At 51.5% G+C, this 18,171-nt stretch overlaps 4 protein-coding genes across 4 annotated transcripts; 2 read left to right on the forward strand and 2 right to left on the reverse strand.

Moving 5' to 3' along the window:
• Positions 1 to 318: 318 nt before the first annotated feature.
• Positions 319 to 5,002, reverse strand: CkaCkLH20_11856 (nonselective cation channel; the record flags this gene model as incomplete). The annotated part of the gene is made up of 5 exons (XM_038894570.1): positions 319 to 1,337; positions 2,957 to 4,504; positions 4,559 to 4,660; positions 4,716 to 4,744; positions 4,803 to 5,002. The coding sequence occupies 5 exons, from the start codon at positions 5,000 to 5,002 to the stop codon at positions 319 to 321; spliced, it is 2,898 nt and encodes a 965-aa protein (XP_038740215.1).
• Positions 5,003 to 6,705: 1,703 nt separating this feature from the next.
• CkaCkLH20_11857 (uncharacterized protein) lies at positions 6,706 to 8,859 on the reverse strand (the record flags this gene model as incomplete). Its single annotated transcript, XM_038894571.1, has 1 exon — positions 6,706 to 8,859. The coding sequence occupies one exon, from the start codon at positions 8,857 to 8,859 to the stop codon at positions 6,706 to 6,708; it is 2,154 nt and encodes a 717-aa protein (XP_038740216.1).
• A 1,328-nt stretch (positions 8,860 to 10,187) lies between these two features.
• Positions 10,188 to 11,090, forward strand: CkaCkLH20_11858 (uncharacterized protein; the record flags this gene model as incomplete). The annotated part of the gene is made up of 1 exon (XM_038894572.1): positions 10,188 to 11,090. The coding sequence occupies one exon, from the start codon at positions 10,188 to 10,190 to the stop codon at positions 11,088 to 11,090; it is 903 nt and encodes a 300-aa protein (XP_038740217.1).
• Positions 11,091 to 13,967: 2,877 nt separating this feature from the next.
• CkaCkLH20_11859 (Glutamyl-tRNA(Gln) amidotransferase subunit A-like protein) lies at positions 13,968 to 18,168 on the forward strand (the record flags this gene model as incomplete). The annotated part of the gene is made up of 3 exons (XM_038894573.1): positions 13,968 to 14,082; positions 14,145 to 15,300; positions 16,152 to 18,168. The coding sequence occupies 3 exons, from the start codon at positions 13,968 to 13,970 to the stop codon at positions 18,166 to 18,168; spliced, it is 3,288 nt and encodes a 1,095-aa protein (XP_038740218.1).
• Between the last annotated feature and the right edge of the window lie 3 nt (positions 18,169 to 18,171).

Below are 18,171 nucleotides of genomic sequence, written 5' to 3' on the forward strand. Positions count from 1 at the left end.
CTTCGGGACTTATATCTCATTTATTATAATCAGAAACAGAATGTTTCTTTGACCTTGAAATGAGGAGTAGACTCACTCAGCCGACCCGAAAGCGCGGGGCCGAACCGAGCCGGATCACAAGTGGAGTTTTTGGCAATGGCAACATCTCAACCGGAACCATGAGGTCGGTAAATTGCAACGCAGTGTAGCATTCAAGCAGATCAGCCGTAGTATGACGTCAGGTCGTTGAGCAAACAATATTCACCATCTTGACGAGGTCAACATACATCTCTTAACGTTTTTTGTTCAATGTTTTCCGTTTTCGTCTCAACTGAGAAATTACAAGTAGCTCGGATCAACCCACCACTCCTTCTCAAATCCCTTGCCCAATACAGTCACCGGGCTGATAGGTTTGTCAAGCGCAGAGCTGAAGTTGGCTCTTGGACCGGCAGCTCCAGGTCCCTTGTTGTTGAACTCCTTGTAGAAAACATTATCGGTGCTCTGCGTCTTGTCCCAGATCGACCAACCCGCCGGCTTCACAACATCGCCGAGCTCACTGTTCTGGAAGACGACTCTCGAGAACTGTCTCCACGGGCGACCCAAGAAGGTGGATGCCTTGCCGCTGGTACCGTTGACCTTGGCATTGTTGAAGACGTAGAACGAGGTGTTGTTGGCGGCCTCGCGGCCGTTGGCGGTGATGTAACCAGTGCCTATCGTCTCGATGTCGCATGTCTCAAACCACGCGGAGGCCCTGAGGCCGAAGACGAAGTCAACCGCGCCGTTGATGTAGGATTTGGCGTAGATTTGACGTCCTTCGTTGGCGTAGATGGTGTCTTGGTATCCGGTAAACTTGCAGCCGTAGAAGCCCAAGTTCGTCTTCTGCGCGCTGACGGCGAGAGCTTGGCCGTTTTTGTCAGCTTGTCCAAAGGTGTTGGCGATGTTGAGGTTGTAGATCTTCATGTTGTCTGACCAGATGCGTAGGGTGGCCGTTTGGTCGTTGCTGGTCAGGTTGGCCACTTGACGAGACAGGTTGCCCGTCAAAGTGGCCTGGTTGGCTTTGTATGAGCGAGTATCGCATGTGTAACCCTGAATAGTGATTGGGCCCGCATGGTTGGGGATGTAGACCTGCTCGGTGTACGTGCCAGGGAACACGAACACGGTTTGCTCTTCTGTAGTATTCTTCAAGGCCGCGATGGCCTTGTTGATGGTGGGAAAGCTATCGGGCTCTTTGCCAGAACCATCAACGACCAGAGAGTGTCTGGGAGGGCGAGTCTCTGCGAATTTGCCGCCACATTTGCGAGCATCTGCCTCATCGACACTAACACCCACTTCCAGAGGGACAGCAGCGGCCAAAGACGCTAAGGCCAGACAACGTAGCAGCGCAACCATTTTGAACGAGTGTAAAAGTGAGAGGTTGGATTCGGTACCGCAACATCAGACGGAGTCAGGTCCCCAATGGCCGGGTATTTATTGCCCACGCTTCAAATCTGCGTCAATCCATCCCGCCGATCCGGTCCTGCACTTTTCACTCCGCGAGATGCTCACGAGGGCATGTCCTTGCATCGGATCCAGTTGAGTTCATCTGAATGTTGTCAATAGGGTAGTATTCAATTACAGAGCTGGGGCTACGGCACTTGGGAGCAGGGACAGGGCTTCAAATGCGGAGTACATGGGGACCGAAGTCTTTGAAGACGGAGCGGTGGACAGCACATTCCGCCAATGACGATGATGGTCTCTGTCCATAATGGCAAACACAAGCGTCTTTTCCATTCATTTTTCTCGCTCGTGAATCGTCCGGGTTGTACAGGTGCCACCATGCGGCTCTTGGCCTGAGTAAACGAGTCTAAACCTGAGAAAGCATCGCGAGTCAAGCTTCGCAACGGCGGCTGAATTCTAGAACTCCGACCATTGGTGGAGATGATCCTCGGTTGCGCGAACTGCATATGCCACCAATACGGATTCTATCAAGAAACGCCACGTTATCGCTTCTTGAATGGTCACAGGATGGCAAGCTACAGCTCTTTCTTTTGGCGACCTCATACCAATGCACGACGCCGTAAAAGAAACAACACCGCTTCAACTTGCACCTCGGCTGGCCACATAGAAGTTGAGACGTGTTCGGAAAATATGAGAAAGGCCGCCCGTTGCCCACCCGCGGAAAGCGTGGCCGGACCCCGAATCATTTATGAGAGAGGTGCGATCAGATGGTTTCACGAAAGGCAAATTGATTGGTTTATATCGATCATCTCATTGCCCCTGATTGAGGACTGAGTTGAGTTCTTGGCGGACTGTTCGGGAACCTGTGGAGCTTCCTGAAACTCCCCCTCAATATCGATAAACCAGGATCTACGTTTCCAAACAGAGTTGCTCAGACCTCTGTGAATCCACAGATAGGACACTAACCCTCCGGGAGGCTGTGTTCTCAACTCGTGAAATAGTGAAAAGAAAATCCGGAAAAGTAATCAGTGAAAGCTCGCATACGGGTTACTAATCTCAAGCAAAGAGAAGTGATGGAAATGAGTTGTCGAGCCGCCATTTGGACTGGGTTTCGGTTGTGCCGGCGAACTTCGCTTCCGTTGACAAATCAACTTCAGCATGAGTCGCCCTAGAGGAGGCAACGACGGCGCTGAAATCGATCACTTAGACTGACAATATTCACGCAAAAGCTTATTTGATGACAATGAGAATTCGTTCTTCTCATCTCGAGGTCTGTTTCACTTAGACTTGGTGAGCTACATCTGACTACGGCGAGCAGGTGAACCCGACATTGGCTCAAAGTCGTTTGTGCCAACTCGTTGTACACTGGGCAAGGGAAACACGATACTGATGGGCGACCCCATTCTTCCCGGCCCCCTCCGTCTGTACGGACGGCGTCTTGATCGCGGCCGTCTGCTGACGTCCCATGATCCCACTCTTGATCCCAGCTCGCTCTCAGCGAAACCAACGTCGCTCAAGTTGTCCATATCCTCTAGCTCACGTTCGACTGCCGGCGGAGGTTCAGCTTTGAAGACCGCTTGAATATCGCCGTGAGGGTTGAAGCCGCTAAAGTTCCAATGTAAGACCGATTGTGAGCGCGCTCGTCGGGGGTGAGCGATTCTCTGCCGTTCTAGTGCGCTGATGAGGAGCAATGCCGGTGCATTGAGGGCGCGAATGAGTGTGACGTTGAGGCTGTGGAAAGATCGAGAAGACAAGGCAGATTTGAGTGGTAGCAGAACTGCGAGTGCTAATAGGTTGAATGGCGGCGGGTATGCGAAAATCGAGTCGCTTTTCACCCCTGCGAAAGTGATGACTGCGCGTCGAAATTGAATCTCGGCCGGTGCATCTGCGATAATCTTGGAGAATGTGTTACTCAACAGTGCAACCAGCAGAGTCAAGAAGAGTATGTTGCCCAGAAATGCAAAGGCAATCATCAGAGCAGGGCCAAGAATTGGGTGGAAATCAGACGATCGATCGATGCCAGTTCCGTCGAGTCCGAACCAAGTCCAGATCAGCCATTTGCAGGTCTCGAACCATGTCAGAGGTGTCTTGTCGCCGGCTCCTGAGGTTGCAGCGTTGCTACCTATAAGCCATTGCAGTGCAAGGAGGAAGCCTGCGAAACACCAGATCGCGATGAATGTGAGGAGGGTGAAGTCCTTCATCATGGCATGCATCGCTATAAATACGATATTGTCAGGCATGATAGTGAAGGCCACCCTGGTGAGCAGTACCGGAGCTGCGACACACAGGATATGTACGCCGTATCCATCCGCAATGACCCCTCCGTACCCAAGAACATCGTAGATTCGGGCGAAGACGTAGCAGCTGAAGATGAAGCAGAACGTAATGTCGAGAAACGACCAAAGAGTCTGTGAGTGAACCGCCCATCCATGTTCGATGATTGCGGCAAACTCATTAAGAGTCCATCCAGCAGTGTAGACGGCGAAGAAACATTCCCATGCGCTCAGACTTGGGCTGCTCCGGTTCACCATTGTCATCATGTATAAGGCCACAAGGGTGAGAAACTGACAAAACTCCGTCACTCGTCTGATCCAGGGAACGATCATCCGCCTTTCGTCGAGTATCGGTGCCCGATGTGGCTCGTAGAGTGACACGGAAATGAACTCGTAATGATCCGGTAAGATGTCGACGAAAGAGAGAGGCGTATACGTTACGACACCTTGGTAAACGGCATCGACTAGCCGTTGACATGCCGAAGAGCTGAGGAAGACTTTGCTTTCTGAAATAATCGCCAGTTCGAGCGCCGTAAGCTTTCTCTCATGACCATCACGTCGTTGAATCGGCCACTGGAGCTGGCGGCATTCGCTTTCCACCTCTTCGGGAGCACCCTGAAAGGGATCGAAGCCCTCAACCAGGATGTGGGCCAGAATCAGAAGGCCAATCTGGCCCGGGTGATCTTCATGGTATCGACGCAACACACGACTGGCAACAAGCTCACAAAGGGCTGCGCGAGAGACGTTCACAGTCTGGTGAGCAGTGCTTGTGTGTTGTCTCAGAAACTGGATGCGATTTGCAAGCAGACAGTAAACTTCTTGCGCGTCAGCTTGCATGTTGTGAGCGACATCAGGAACCGGAGGCATACCTATTGTCGGGTCATCGGGATCATACAAGCGGTCAACCAGTGGACGCACTACGAGTGAGTTCATCCGTGGCTCTCGGAGTTGATCCAACGTGTACGGGTCATCTATGTTGACAGTCAGCGGCGACTCAAAGGTCCAGGGTGAACGAGGTGATCTCACCTATACTTGCGAGAATGAGACGTCGGATTCTTCGAGACATGAGATCAGTAAGGTGTGCGATACAGGACAATGCCGAGAAAGCCTCACCGATGAATCGTGAAGTACACAGAAGGCGGTATTTCCGTACTAATGCTACCTGTAGCACTCGCAGAAATATGCCTCTCTGCTTCTAAATCAGGGTCGATGCCGCTGGCGCCAGGCGCCTCTGCATCTCCATCACCCCATGGTGATAATGGTCGAGACCAGTCGATGAGATCCGGGGTCCGGGGACCTTCGGCTTGTTCCATCTGACGTCAAGCTTCGGGATCGGAATGCTGATGATTTTCGGAGTATTATTGATGGCGCTTTCGGTGTTTCGGGGGGGCAACCTTCTGCAGCACTTCCACCAACCCAGACCGATGCACGCCCTCACTAGCTCGCGGCGCTTCAGATGGGGAAACAATCGTTCGTATTGGACATGTTGAAAAAGTCGATACTGGGGAGATGTAAATGTCGCAAACATCACAAGCTCGGGCTGCCTCCCGGTGAGGGGTTTATTTGACAATGACAGCGCCCGTTCATCCCCCTGACTCGACCAAGTGTCACAGCACTAACGCGATCCGATAGGATGCACTGCCACGCCCGGACACCTGACGTATGTACATGGACTAACACTGCGGGAATATGCGGCTCACCGACAACTCTAACTTTGACCGAGTCCGGTGTGAGCGAACTTTTGCATATGACAACTAACAAATTCAAACTATCTTGCAGTCAGACAATTATAAGACCAGGAATGTACGCGTCTGCTTTGGCGCCGATTGTTAAAATCCTAAATATGCTTAGTTATCTCAAAGTTTAGTACTTCTCTACGTTTCCCAGTAATCTAGGTGAAAAAATGGAGTTGGTCTCATGATCAAATCCAACCCATCGTCAACTACATACAACAGGAAGCAAAAATGAATTTGAAAGGGACGAGACTCGAACTCGCGCGGGTTGCCCCACCAGGAAACAGATGTTAAGCTGACCTTAACCTGGCGCCATAACCAACTCGGCCACCCTTCCAGATGGTCAGAATGTTCTAACAGATTGTTGACGAGTTCGCAGAAAGTTGCAAATATGGAGCTTGACTGATTAGGGCTTGGACCGCAATCAGTCCGTCCAGCAGAAGAAGAGGGTCCAAAGCCGTGGATCTCAGCTCAACCCCGGTTCCAGGACCGAAAAGGTGGGGTTGAGCCGGCTATCTGATCAACTTACGGACATGCAGAGTTCAACCATGCCATGATATGCGGATACAGGAGATGGCGAATATCCTCTTGTTCGAGGGGCGGGGCGTCGGTCATTTCGACGTCTAGACTTTCGTCAACGTACGTTTTCTGGCGATCAAAGAAACCCGGCATCAGACAAAGTCGATCCCACGCGTTACTTATACAGGGAATGCATTGATACTCCGCTGGGTCGAGGCCTTGTTGCTCGGCAATATTGAGACAGTCATCGCATTCGCTGAAGACATACCTACGGCGCCACAGAAGTGGAAATTGAGGTATGCTCATTTCGTCTGACTTTGGGGGGGTGATGAACCAGACCTTTTAGCCGAGAAACTGAGAATCTGTTCAGAATACGTTACTAGAAACCTATCATGTTCAACATACTCGACCAGCCTGTTGGTTGCTTAAGTATGTACTCTGCGGATATTTGACTCGAGGTGAGTATGAAGTTACTCGTTCCGTTAAGGTCTTTTCGAGACTGACCGAGTCCGAATATCGGTGACCGGCCTGCAGGAATTGGACGTGAGACGTTGAAAGAAAGTCAAGATCGAGCACTCATTGACCATCTCAGCTGTCGATCCTGGCCATTTTAGTATATATCATTTGCTCAATTCACTAGATGTGATCAGTCGACTCGGCTCAGAAGAATTGACGGCCAGGCCTAGTCTTGGAATGTTTAGCATTTCAGCTAACTGGAAGCTTTTATGTACGGCATCTGCGATCCAGAACTTCTGTTTCAGTCCCTAGGAATACAAAACATTTCTCTTCGGCGGCCCCACGCCCCTTTGTTCATGTAATACGAGCTGCACTTTGTTGTCCTCGTCTATGCGGACCTTGACAACCTTGTTCCATACACCTTGAGTCTTTCTCACGCCCGCGCCAACGTGGTCTAATTCTGGGTCGTTGGGCGGGTTCGACCTCAAAGCCAGCAACATCAGGTCGGCCAGATCTCCCCAGGCCACGACACTCCTTAAATGAAACCTGCGGCGGCCCAGCAACTGACCAAATAGCTCAGCAGCGTGTGATGAGAAAATGGTAAAGCCGTAGATACCCACGATGCCAAGATAGATGTACATCATGATAAGGGCAAATTGCAGGGTCTTTGTGAACTGGCCGGATCCGTACCCGTAGCGCTGGGTGTCGAAATCAATTTGTACCATGTTGCGGAACTGTTGCGTGGCATCTTCGACGGACATGTCGAGAGGCGTACGGTCCTTGTCGTCGTTCAGATATGAAACCGATGGGAATGTCTGGTTGTTGGTGGCCTCGACCGTGTGAATACCAGATCGATACCCGCTTTGTTCCTTGAGGTCGATCCATTTCATCGAGGTTGGACTCTCATCCAGGATCAATGCGGCCTTCTCGTGCGAGGACGTCCGGGCCAGACTATCGGTCAGCAGCACCCCGAACACCTTTGTAAGGAATATCTCGGTGCTTTTCTGATCACCATCGACCGTGTCTATATACGTGACCTTTGTCCCGTTGTTGCTGCGACTGTCCAGGAACTGGTTGAGAATTAACTTGATCGGTGACGTTTCCGAGACCTCGGCCACGTTTTCAGGCGTCCCTGGCATCATTCTGGTCATGTTGAAGCTTGGGTCGATCAACCTTACCCAGCTGGGATCAGGCTGCACCACTCGATCTGGCTGGGGCGTCGAATCCTCGAAGGCCTGGCTCATGTCCTCCAGTGAGCTGAAATTTGACAGAAGCATACTTGAATCACCGGAGTCAATGGTGAAAGACGCCGGGACCCAGCGAGACATGAAGCTGCAAGTGTATACCCAAAGCTTTTGATTGGTGTTCGTGCTGTCGCCGACGTACGGAATCGTGCCAGCCCAGAGCATCGCTCCCCCGGGAGACTTCTTGTCGTAGTAGTGGAGGTTATAGGTCATTCTTGGATGAGTGCTTGTGTCGTTCCATGTCCTGGACTTGAAAGTCGGTTTATCTTTCTGGACTCGGAGACAGCCCGCATCACCGTAGCAGTTTAGAGCTGAAACCGGAAAGTACGGAAGACCGTTTTCCTGGAGAAGTTGGTCGCGATCGTACAGCACGCATTTGCCGTGGACGAACGGTTGCTGTAAGGGCGTCGTTGTCGTAAGTTGATATCTCGTTGCATCTGTGACGGTGCCAATTGGGACAGGTTTCCGGGCGATGTAGTTCGCAAAGAGACCAATTGTTGTCATGATGGAGCTTGACGGGGTCGTAAACATTAGTACTGACCCATTTCGGTCGGCTGGATACTCTGAGAGTGACAGACGTCGGCGAAGCTCGGTGGAAGGATGCTGAAAAGTGAGGTTGTTGGTGAGTCCGGCGTATCGAAAGCCCTCCGCCCAATTCCAGATGTCCGAGAAGCCGCCGACGGGGCACCAGTAAGTGTAGAGTGCTTCGGTCGTGTTGCATTCTGGAGTCGAATCAAGTGATGAGCCGTTAAGATTTCGGGGCCACGCATCCTCAGGTAGCGCACCGTAACTGAGAGGCATCTTGACGTTCTGAAAAGCACCATCTAGGTCGAACCAACCCAGACTCGGGACAAGAAGAATCGCAGAGGCCGGTCCGACGACGGTGGACATGATCGTGGCGAACACGAGATACCCCACCAATCCGACCTCCCAAATGTTCAACCTGACGTCCTTGCCTTGCTTCCAGAACGCCCCGCTAAGAAGATACTCCAAATCGCCGACACGATATCCGCCGGTAAGGAAACCAAGACGGACACCCTTGCCCACAAGCCTTCGTTTGAACATCGCCACGGATATGGAGGCAAGTGACGCCACAATCATGATCTCGTGTATCTTCGAAGCCAGTTGAAGCAGGTTGCTGATAACGGTGGCGCTGAGTTTGACTCGGATTGTGCTGAAAGGCTCGACTCCATGCTCGGGGTACCAGAACAGTTGCATGTGGCTGATCCAGATAATGACGCAGGTAACAGAAATGGCCGGAGCGTGTACGAGCCATCTCAAAAAGAATCGTTTTGCAGTCCCTCGTATTACCGGTTTGGGGCCGGCCTTGTGTCCAAACCCTCGGAATCTCCGTCTTCTTGGCGTGTCGTCGTCGTGTTCGAAAACGCTCTTCACCTCTTCGACGGTAGTAGTGCTTTCGAGGAAGGGTTTTGTGGTTGGTTCAGCCCAGCCCTCTCCAGAATATATACCCTCTGGTTTTGAGTAAAACCCCGGGTAGGTACTCGTTGAGGCCATCTTGACTTCGTGATGCCAAGTCAGGGTGATTGACATGCTCGACCTGGGAAGTTGAGGGAAGTCAGAGTTTCTATACATTGTCGGCCATATGCACTAATCATTTCGGTGGCTTCTCCTTATTTTCTCGGTAAGTTGCGACCCTTTCTTCCATGATCTAACCATGAACGTAATCTCCCGTAAGACTAGCAGTGCCTCGAAGATCCTGATCTCATTTGCGTGAGCGCCTGCTGGCCTAATGCAATGAGAGTCTTCGACAGAATCCTTTCTGCTACCTCATTCAGGGCCATAAGTGCTTGATGCCAACTTTGTTGACCTAGCGCTCGTCAGATCCCAAACAAGGCGTGGCGAAGTCTGTGGCCAGGGGCTCATGGTTTCCTCTTTCGGGGAGCGTACCGTCGATAAAGTGTCTATGCGTTAGGCGGCACGATTTCTGGAAATCCCCGTGGCTGTCGGCATTCGAAGAAGCGTTCCTAGAGCCCCGTTTCTAAACGGCGGGATCGTCGTGTGTGAGCACCAACTCAAAAGATCCCGTCTTAGTGCGCCGGTGGCGCCTATTAGTACTACGGAACAGTGCTCCTGTCTAATTTTACATGTAATCATCGGGGTCATAGCTTTAGCTCGCCTTCTTCTTCGAGACAGTCCTTCTGCGCGTGCGATGAAAACTAACCTTCGTTTCTTTGAGGAAGCTGCGGCAAAATGATTAGGAGACACAACCGCCTCCGAGAGGGGCGCTCCACATCTCGGCTCGGAGGGCCGTGAATATCGGCTGGGTGGGGCCGTAGGTGACCGGGTCCCGCTTCGTCTCACGAATTTCAATCTCGTAAGCAATCTTGACTCAAGTAATCAAGCGGCTTGGTTTGGAAACTCATCCCGAAATCGTTCGGCTAGTATCACCGTTTTCATAACTGGATAAAAGACTCAGGAGAGAGCAAAAGTAAAACTCCCAACCCCCAAAATTTTCAATCGAGAATCTTGAATTTTATTTTCTGTTAGACAGCAATCGCTTCTTTTCGGCGTTTCCCGACCTCAATATGGCCCCTCATTCCAACACCGACATGATTTCTTCAACAAATGGCGGAGTTCTCGCGCAAAGTAAGCGCTGGAACCCACATGGAAAGGAGGGACAAACTGCCCTCGAGGCACTTTCGCAGGGCACGCCTCTGCCCGGCATCCCAACATTTCCCTCGTTCCACGAACATCGGACGCACATCCTCGAGCACATGGCCGCGACCTTCCGCATCTTCGCTCGCAAGGGGTTCAACGAGGGTATGGCCGGTCACATCTCAGTCCGCGATCCCGAGAACCTGCACACCTTCTGGACCAACCCACTCGGTCGTCCGTGGCAGTTGATCCGGGCTTCCGATATGGTCTTGGTCGACTACAGCGGCAACGCCATTGGCGGGAACATGAGTCTGCCCTCGAACGCGGCTGGCTTTCTCATTCACAGTGCTCTCCATAAAGCGAGGCCTGACGTGAACGCAGCTTGCCATGCCCACACCGTGTACGGAAAGGCTTGGTCGACCTTTGGCAGGCCCTTGGAGATGATCAATCAAGATGCTTGCATCTTTTACGGAAAGGCGCAAGCTGTTTATGAAGACTTTGGTGGCGTGGTGTTTGATGAGGAGGAAGGGAAGCGTTTGGCAGAAGCGCTTGGACCGGAGGGCAAGGTGATGACTCTGACCAGTCATGGGCTGCTTACGGTGGGAGAAACGGTTGACGAGGCAGCATATCTGTTCACACTTATGGAGAAGAGCTGTCAGGTTCAGCTCTTGGCGGAGGCTGCAGCTGCAAATGGCATCCCGAAGAGAATCATTGCGGATAACGTAGCAGAGTATACCTTCAGGATGACTTCAAGTCCTGATAGTCTGTACCGTGAGTTCCAGCCGGACTTCGAAGTGGAAGATGCTTTGAGCAACGGGGACTTCCGTAACTAGCCATGAAATTATGGACCACATCTGGAATTTTCCAAACGCAAATCTTTGTGCCACATGTATTTTGATTGCCTGGCTTATGTACAACATAAGACGAAATAGCAATGGCTATGTCAATATCAAGGCGGTCTGTTGGCGTCTGACTAGATCCATCCAAGTCATTAGCCGGTTCCCTTGCTGACTGCGAGATTCCCAAAGAACTTTCAAGAATTCAGCGGCAGATTCGAAATTCCTCATCCCACTCGTCCTGGCACAGTCTGTCAAAAGCCGGTGTAACCGTGCTTGGCAATTGCTGTCCAAAGCTTCAGCACCTGCAATGAACCCTGGCCAGACAATCCCACAGTTGACGAGCGAAAAGTTCTTTTGCTCTCGTTCGAACAGTTCGAGACTGGAAATAGTCTGTTCGACGTGCGTCTGTAGTAGTAGAGGATTCGTTTGTCGGACTCGTCGATAGAAGAAGATGATCACAGCCGAGTGAATAGCCTCGACAAAGTGGGACATAATGACCCGATTTGCGAATACCGAGGCAGGATCTTCAGTATCGCTCTCGACAACACTTCCGTTGTGGCTCCATGCGCATATCTCATCTTCCAGACTCTTAGAATGGGCCTCGAGCTCCGAAGTCATGGAAGTTCCAGGAGTAGTAGACCGCAGGAAGGCGATTTCATTCGCCAGGTGCGTTGCTTGCGATATGAAAGAGAGCAGCTTTTGTGGAAATCCGTATATTTCTCCGAAGACTTTTTCGTCTTTCTCTTGGTCAGCAGCTTGTCCGCTGAAGAGCCCGACTTCGAAGTTGACACCACAAATGTCATCTAGATCGCGTCCAAGACACATATTATGGGTTCTCAGAGACGGGAAATGCATGAGATTTAGGGATTGAGATGGAGCGATGGTTCGGTGTTTGTCAGGCGGATAGACGTAAGTGCTTTCCTCGATTACGCGAAGGAAGAGGTAAATGGAGTGAAGAAGTTTGAGCTTTCTGGACTTGTTCGCTTTCAAGATTCCACGGTGACAAATCAGCATTTCTGCATTCAGGAGAAAAGACCTCGCTTCTTCTTGCTGTCCAGTCACAACCTTCGTGGCCAGTCAGTATTCTATAGCCGCCAGAAGTCTTGCGTGTGTCCGTTTTACTTACAGATATGGTGACCATAGTTAATATTGCCATGAGAGCATCTTTGTACTTTGATGTCTTTCGCTCCATCAACTCGGTTTCGCAAGTTTGTTCAAGCTCCCTCTTCGCCTGGTGATGGAAGACTTCTCCGACATGGCGCCAGTAAGTCGTGTTCCCACTCTTGTCGACTTGCACATTGTACCAATTGAAGGCACTGACTGCGAGTATTGAGTAAAACAGGGAGGTATGAGCATGTGTTGCCTTCTTGAATATGCTCAACTCGGAGAGAGCCGACAGAGCACGCGGGAAATGCAGTATACTCCACGGGGGCTTTCGGACACGGAGGGGTGAGAAAAGCCTCCCCATCTGAGATTTGTAGTGATCCAAAAGGAAATGGGCATGAGTGGATACTGATACTTGCAGGTTGTTGTTCGTGACATCACTCATATGAAGATAGCGTGGGGATGAGATGGCCTCTTGCGCGACGAGAGGCGAGAGTATGGAGACCGCATCAACTAAGGATGAATCCAAGGTGTCACCATGAAACATGTGTCCTGATGTTTGCCAATTTTCCAAATAGCCATCGCTGTTTACAACAATCTGCGGCTCAGTTCGGGAATCCGGACATGAATCCGCGCAGTCTTCCGGGCCCGGAGTTGTGGAGACATGCGGAATCGCCGGAGACGGAGCCGTCTGACACGAATTTGTGAGCCCACTGGTCCGGAAAAAAGAGAATGGGGCTGTGGGTGTATCTTCGCCAAGCCGATATGAATCTGTACCCAGCTGCTTCAGAAGGTCGTCCACTTCTCGTTCAGTAATGGTTTCCTGCATTCTCTTAGACATTGCAGCTTGTTCGGATTCTATGCAGTTCGTGCTGTCAGCATAATAGGCACAGGAAGCGTTCTGAGCTTAGGCTCGGCTAGGGGTTGTGAATTGAGATGAGTCCCAAATATTTCCACCTACCGGTAAATAGTATCCGACGACTGTGGCCGCGGTCATTCTGTTCGGCATCGTTCGGTGGCCTCCGCCCGTCAGGCGCATAATGCACAAACCGTATCTTGGCCTCATAACCACCGCACGCCAGCGAGGAGCGAGAACACTGATTGCAACCAGGGCGGGCCTCGTCGCACTTGACCTTGCGTCTTCTGCACGTCAGGCAGCCCCCAAAAGACCGTCCTCGGGAATTTTTGGTGGATTTCCGCATCGCTCGGGTGTTGTCGCTTAGTCCGGGGTACTCGGGGTACTGGGTCAGAAGGGCACGTTGCTCATTGATATCGGGATGCCTTGCGGAGTTGGGCGAGGGGTCTGTGGTATCAATGACTAATAGCAGATACACGATACGTGGATGAGCACAATCATGGACGTGTCTGACGCAGCACTGCGTCCAACAGAGAGTTGCAGATGACAATCGTCCAGAGTCCGACTTCGCAGAAAATTTCCACAGTGTAGTCGCGATAACATCCGGACCAATGATGTTTGGCGTTGCTGATCTCCCAGGATCATGGCTGCATGATAAGGCAGATAGCCTCTTCGAGCGTACCCCCGCAAGGTCCAGATTCGGTGAAACCTACTCAATCAAGACAGGGTACCCCATTCTTGAAGTTGGTGCTTCTAGTAAGGCGAATTGGTGGCCTATCAAGCTGCATCTGAAGGATGTCTATGATCTTCGGGATATTCTGATATAAAAAGACAAAGCCTTGCCAACTCCATGGTTCTCGTTCACTTCATGATAGATCACGTACAGTGTGGCAAATGTGCGAAGAGTCACGATGGAAAAGTCAGAAGATCACCTGAAGAGGAGCTCTTCAAACGACCCCGAGTCCGCTTCCGACCATGCAGTTGGGAATACTGCAGTCATTGATGTGGAGGGTGAGCGTTCATACGGTAAGTCATGATTTCACGTGGTTCAGACCTCGTTACATGATTAGAACTTAACAGTGCATTAGTAAGAAAGTTGGATTATTTCCTGCTGCCATTTCTCTCGCTCATGTACTTCTTCAACGCCGTCGATCGCTCCAACCTGGGCAACGCAAAGACCGATGGGCTCGAACAGGATCTCAACTTCAAGGGCAACGAGTACAGCCTACTGATTCTCTTGTTCTACATTCCTTTCGGCACTCTTGACCTTCCCCTCAATCTTCTCACCAAAAAGTTCTCGGCTAGATGGGTGTTGCCGACTCTGATGGTTGTATGGGGCGGGATTGCAACTGTCCAGATCGCAACGACCAACTTCGCTGGTCTTCTGGTTCTTCGGCTCTTGTTGGGAGCCTGCGAGGCTGGCTTCTTCGCCGGCGTGGTTTTCTACTTCACGCTATTCTATCGAAGATCCGAGCTTGGCTTTCGAGTTGCCATCTTTTTCGGCAGCGCCCTTTTGGCTGCGGCTTTCAGCGGGCTCATCTCATACGGCGTCTTCCAGATCCAGGGCACGAAGCTCCAGGGTTGGCAATGGCTGATGCTGATAGAGGGCCTCCTGACTGTCATCGTCGGAGTCATCGCATTCTGGTGGCTGCCGGCTTCTCCCTCGACTGCATGGTTTCTTACCGAAAGAGAGAAGGCCGCGGCCATGGCTCGTACCCTCCGCGACGGCTCAAACAAAGTCGAGTCGGAGTTCAGCTGGAAAGAATGCTTCACCTTCTGGAAAGACTGGAAGTTCGCGCTCTGGTGCATGATCAGCTTCACCTACCCAGTCGCCTTCGCCACCACTTCCAACTTCCTGCCTCAGATCGTGCAGCGACTTGGGTACAGCGTCATCAAAACCAACCTTTGGACCGTTGCACCCAACGCAGTCGGATTCGTCATTCTCCTGATATTCGCCGAGTCCTCCGATTACTTCCACGAGCGGACGTTTCACGTATTCACTTCGTTGGCGATCTCGCTTGTGGGGATGATTATTCTCATCGCTGTCGATGTTCTCAACAACCGAGGGGTCGCCTACTTCGCAACGTTTCTGATGGCTGCAGGCAGTTACACACCTTCTTGTCTTATCCAGTCCTGGCATAATAACAACAATCTCAACGAGAATAGCCGCGCCGCGACGACTGGTCTGCTGGTTGGTATGGGAAACTTTGCTGGCATCATGTCTGCCGCAACCTTTCGAACAGAGTATGCGCCCAAGTATATCCCGACACTCATTGTGACTTGCTGCAGTAACGTCATTGCGATGACTTGTATTTTGATACTGGGTGGATGGATGAAGTGGGAAAATCCCCGAAGAAATAAGGCGCAAGGTGTGAATCTTCGCGCACAAGATGTCGATACTTCGGAACTGCATGATGGAGAGAAGTCGCCCAGGTTCAGGTTCTTTACCTGAATGAAGGTCACAATTACTCATTGAGTGTAGAAGAGAGTTGTAAGTTCATAGAAATCATGTGGTTGGTTACAGATCATCATACGGGGTCATAGTCCCAATAATCATCAAATCGATGTCTTGCTTGATTCACTATTTCAGCTGAAGCAAAAACGCCATTCTATGGATCTCTGCCCTGGCGGCTTTCGCTTGGCAGACTATGATACCAATGGAAGATGTATCGCTAAGAGTGTGAACGATGAAATCTCAGCGCAATTATGCTGATCGGCAAATTCACCATGGCTCTTGATGAGCCAAGTTTAATCCAGTGTCGGGCTTTCGGAAATCTGCTAGCGATCGGGAATCTGCCGGCGAGCGGGGAAGTGGATAGGCGAAGATATGCCAACCGGCTTCAGTCTCCGGTGTTTTGTTGTTATCAGGCTATCAGAAGATGCCGTTCCCCCGCAGATGTGACAAGGAACCGAACATCGGACGCACGATTGGTTCGCAACACCACTCAAGTAGCCGGAATAGTTGACAATAGTGTCACTTAAAGCAGCTTCACGATACTAAGCAACTTGAGGGTCTGCTCCCCGAAGTTTTCAACTATGGCAGAATTGAATCTTGTTGAAGCGTCTATCGAAGACTTACAGCATGCACTTTCCAGCGGTTGCATCACCAGCGTTGAACTGGTCGCTCGATGTCTGCGCCGTATCAGCACATATGACTGTCGAAACACCGCCCTCAACTCAATACCGATTCTGAACAATGCCATATTCGAAGAAGCGGCACGGTCAGACGACAGACGTGCTTCCGGCGGCCCGGTACGACCTCTCGAAGGTATTCCTTATACTGTCAAAGACAGTTACAAAGTCAAAGGCATGGTAGCGGCAGCAGGATCACCTGCCTTCAAAGATCTCATCTCCAACGAGGACGCCTTTATTGTTGCGAAAATCCGCGAAGCTGGTGGGATACTGGTCGGACGTACGAACATGCCAGCTGTTGCCTGTGGCGGGATGCAGAGGGGCATATGGGGCAGAGCCGAAAACCCATATAACCCTGAATATCTAGCTGCAGGATTCGCATCGGGCTCATCGAACGGATCTGGTGTTTCGACAGCGGCGTCGTTTGCCTCATTTGGCCTCGGCGGCGAGACGGTCTCTTCCGGTCGGTCTCCTGCGTCCAACAATGCCCTCGTAGCGTATACGCCATCCCGAAACTTCCTCTCCGCGCGAGGGACTTGGCCGCTATATCCAACTTGCGACGTCGTCGTTCCCCACACGAGAAGCATGAAGGACATGCTGGCTCTTCTTGATGTTATTGCCGCGGAAGACCTGGTGAAAGCAGGTGACTTTTGGCAAGAGCAGACCTTCGCTCCTCTCCCGGACCCATGGCAAGACAAGCCGACTTCATTCAAGGAGATTGCTTCCTCTAAGTCCCTTTCAGGCTTCAGGATTGCGGTTCCGGAGATGTATGTCGGTGGCCCTACTCCCAAGGGAGCAAAGAAGGTGGAAACCAGTCCGGCAGTCATCGAACTGTGGAAACAGGCACGAAAGGATCTTGAGACGCTTGGCGCCGAGGTTGTCATGGTTCCCGACTTTCCGGTTGTCACGGCGTATGAGAACGACGACTTACTTCCAGAGGGCTGTCTAAGAAGACCAAAAGATTGGGTTGCCGTGGAACGAAGTGCTCTCATTGCGCACGCGTGGAATGATTTCTTGAAGGGCTTCAACGATCCGAACACTCCGGATTTATCCGCTGTTGACCCTTTCAACATCTATCCCGACTCACTGAGAACCGAGCCGGAGTTGAGACACTTCGACAAGCCGAACGCCATCCTATACAACAATCTAGTAGATTACATCGGCAAAGGAACCATCTACGACGTCGAAGGACTCGATGTAGCCGTCAAAGCTTTGGAGGTTATGCGCAAGGTGCTCCTGGAAGATTGGCTGACAAGCCTGGGCTGCGATTTCGTCGTCTTCCCAGCGGCCGGCGATGTTGGGCCTGCCAACGCGGATTCAAGCTTCGAGGGTGCTGACCTGGCTTGGCGGAACGGTGTTCACTACAGCAATGGCAACAGAGCCATTCGTCACTTGGGCATTCCGACGGTGTCTGTACCTATGGGGATACTCGCAGACAAAGATGTCCCGATGAACCTGACCTTTGCTGGTCGAGCATACGACGATGTGAAGTTGCTGAAGTGGGCGAATGCATTTGAGACGAGGACTCAGCACCGCGTTCCGCCGCCTCATACGCCCCCTCTCGACACCGACGTGATTCAACTTAATCGGCATGTTGATTTCAACATACCACGGCCGGAGTTGACGGTTTCAAAGGTCGAAGTCGTGCCGGACGAAGATGATCAGGCTTCATCGACTTTGAATGTGACTATATGTGGCTCGATTGAGGTATCAGCGACGGTTGAGGGTGTTCCCGCCGTGGAGCTAATGGTTGATGGGGATTTGATTCCTTCTGCCAACATGTGTATAAAGCTGGTGCGCCATGAAGGTGAAGGCACATCGTGTTTCTCGTTCAAGGCATGGGCGAAGGCCCCAACGCCAGTCAAGAGGGAGGGACTGGAGAAGACATGGGCTCCTGTTGCTCGCGATAAGATTATGATTGTCCTCTTGGCCAGAGCTGCTGAAAACACCAGACCTACGGGCTCAATTGGATTGGTTTGAAGG

The sequence above is a fragment of the Colletotrichum karsti genome (assembly GCF_011947395.1).
Source record: "Colletotrichum karsti strain CkLH20 chromosome Unknown Scaffold51, whole genome shotgun sequence".
Taxonomy (NCBI): domain Eukaryota; kingdom Fungi; phylum Ascomycota; class Sordariomycetes; order Glomerellales; family Glomerellaceae; genus Colletotrichum; species Colletotrichum karsti.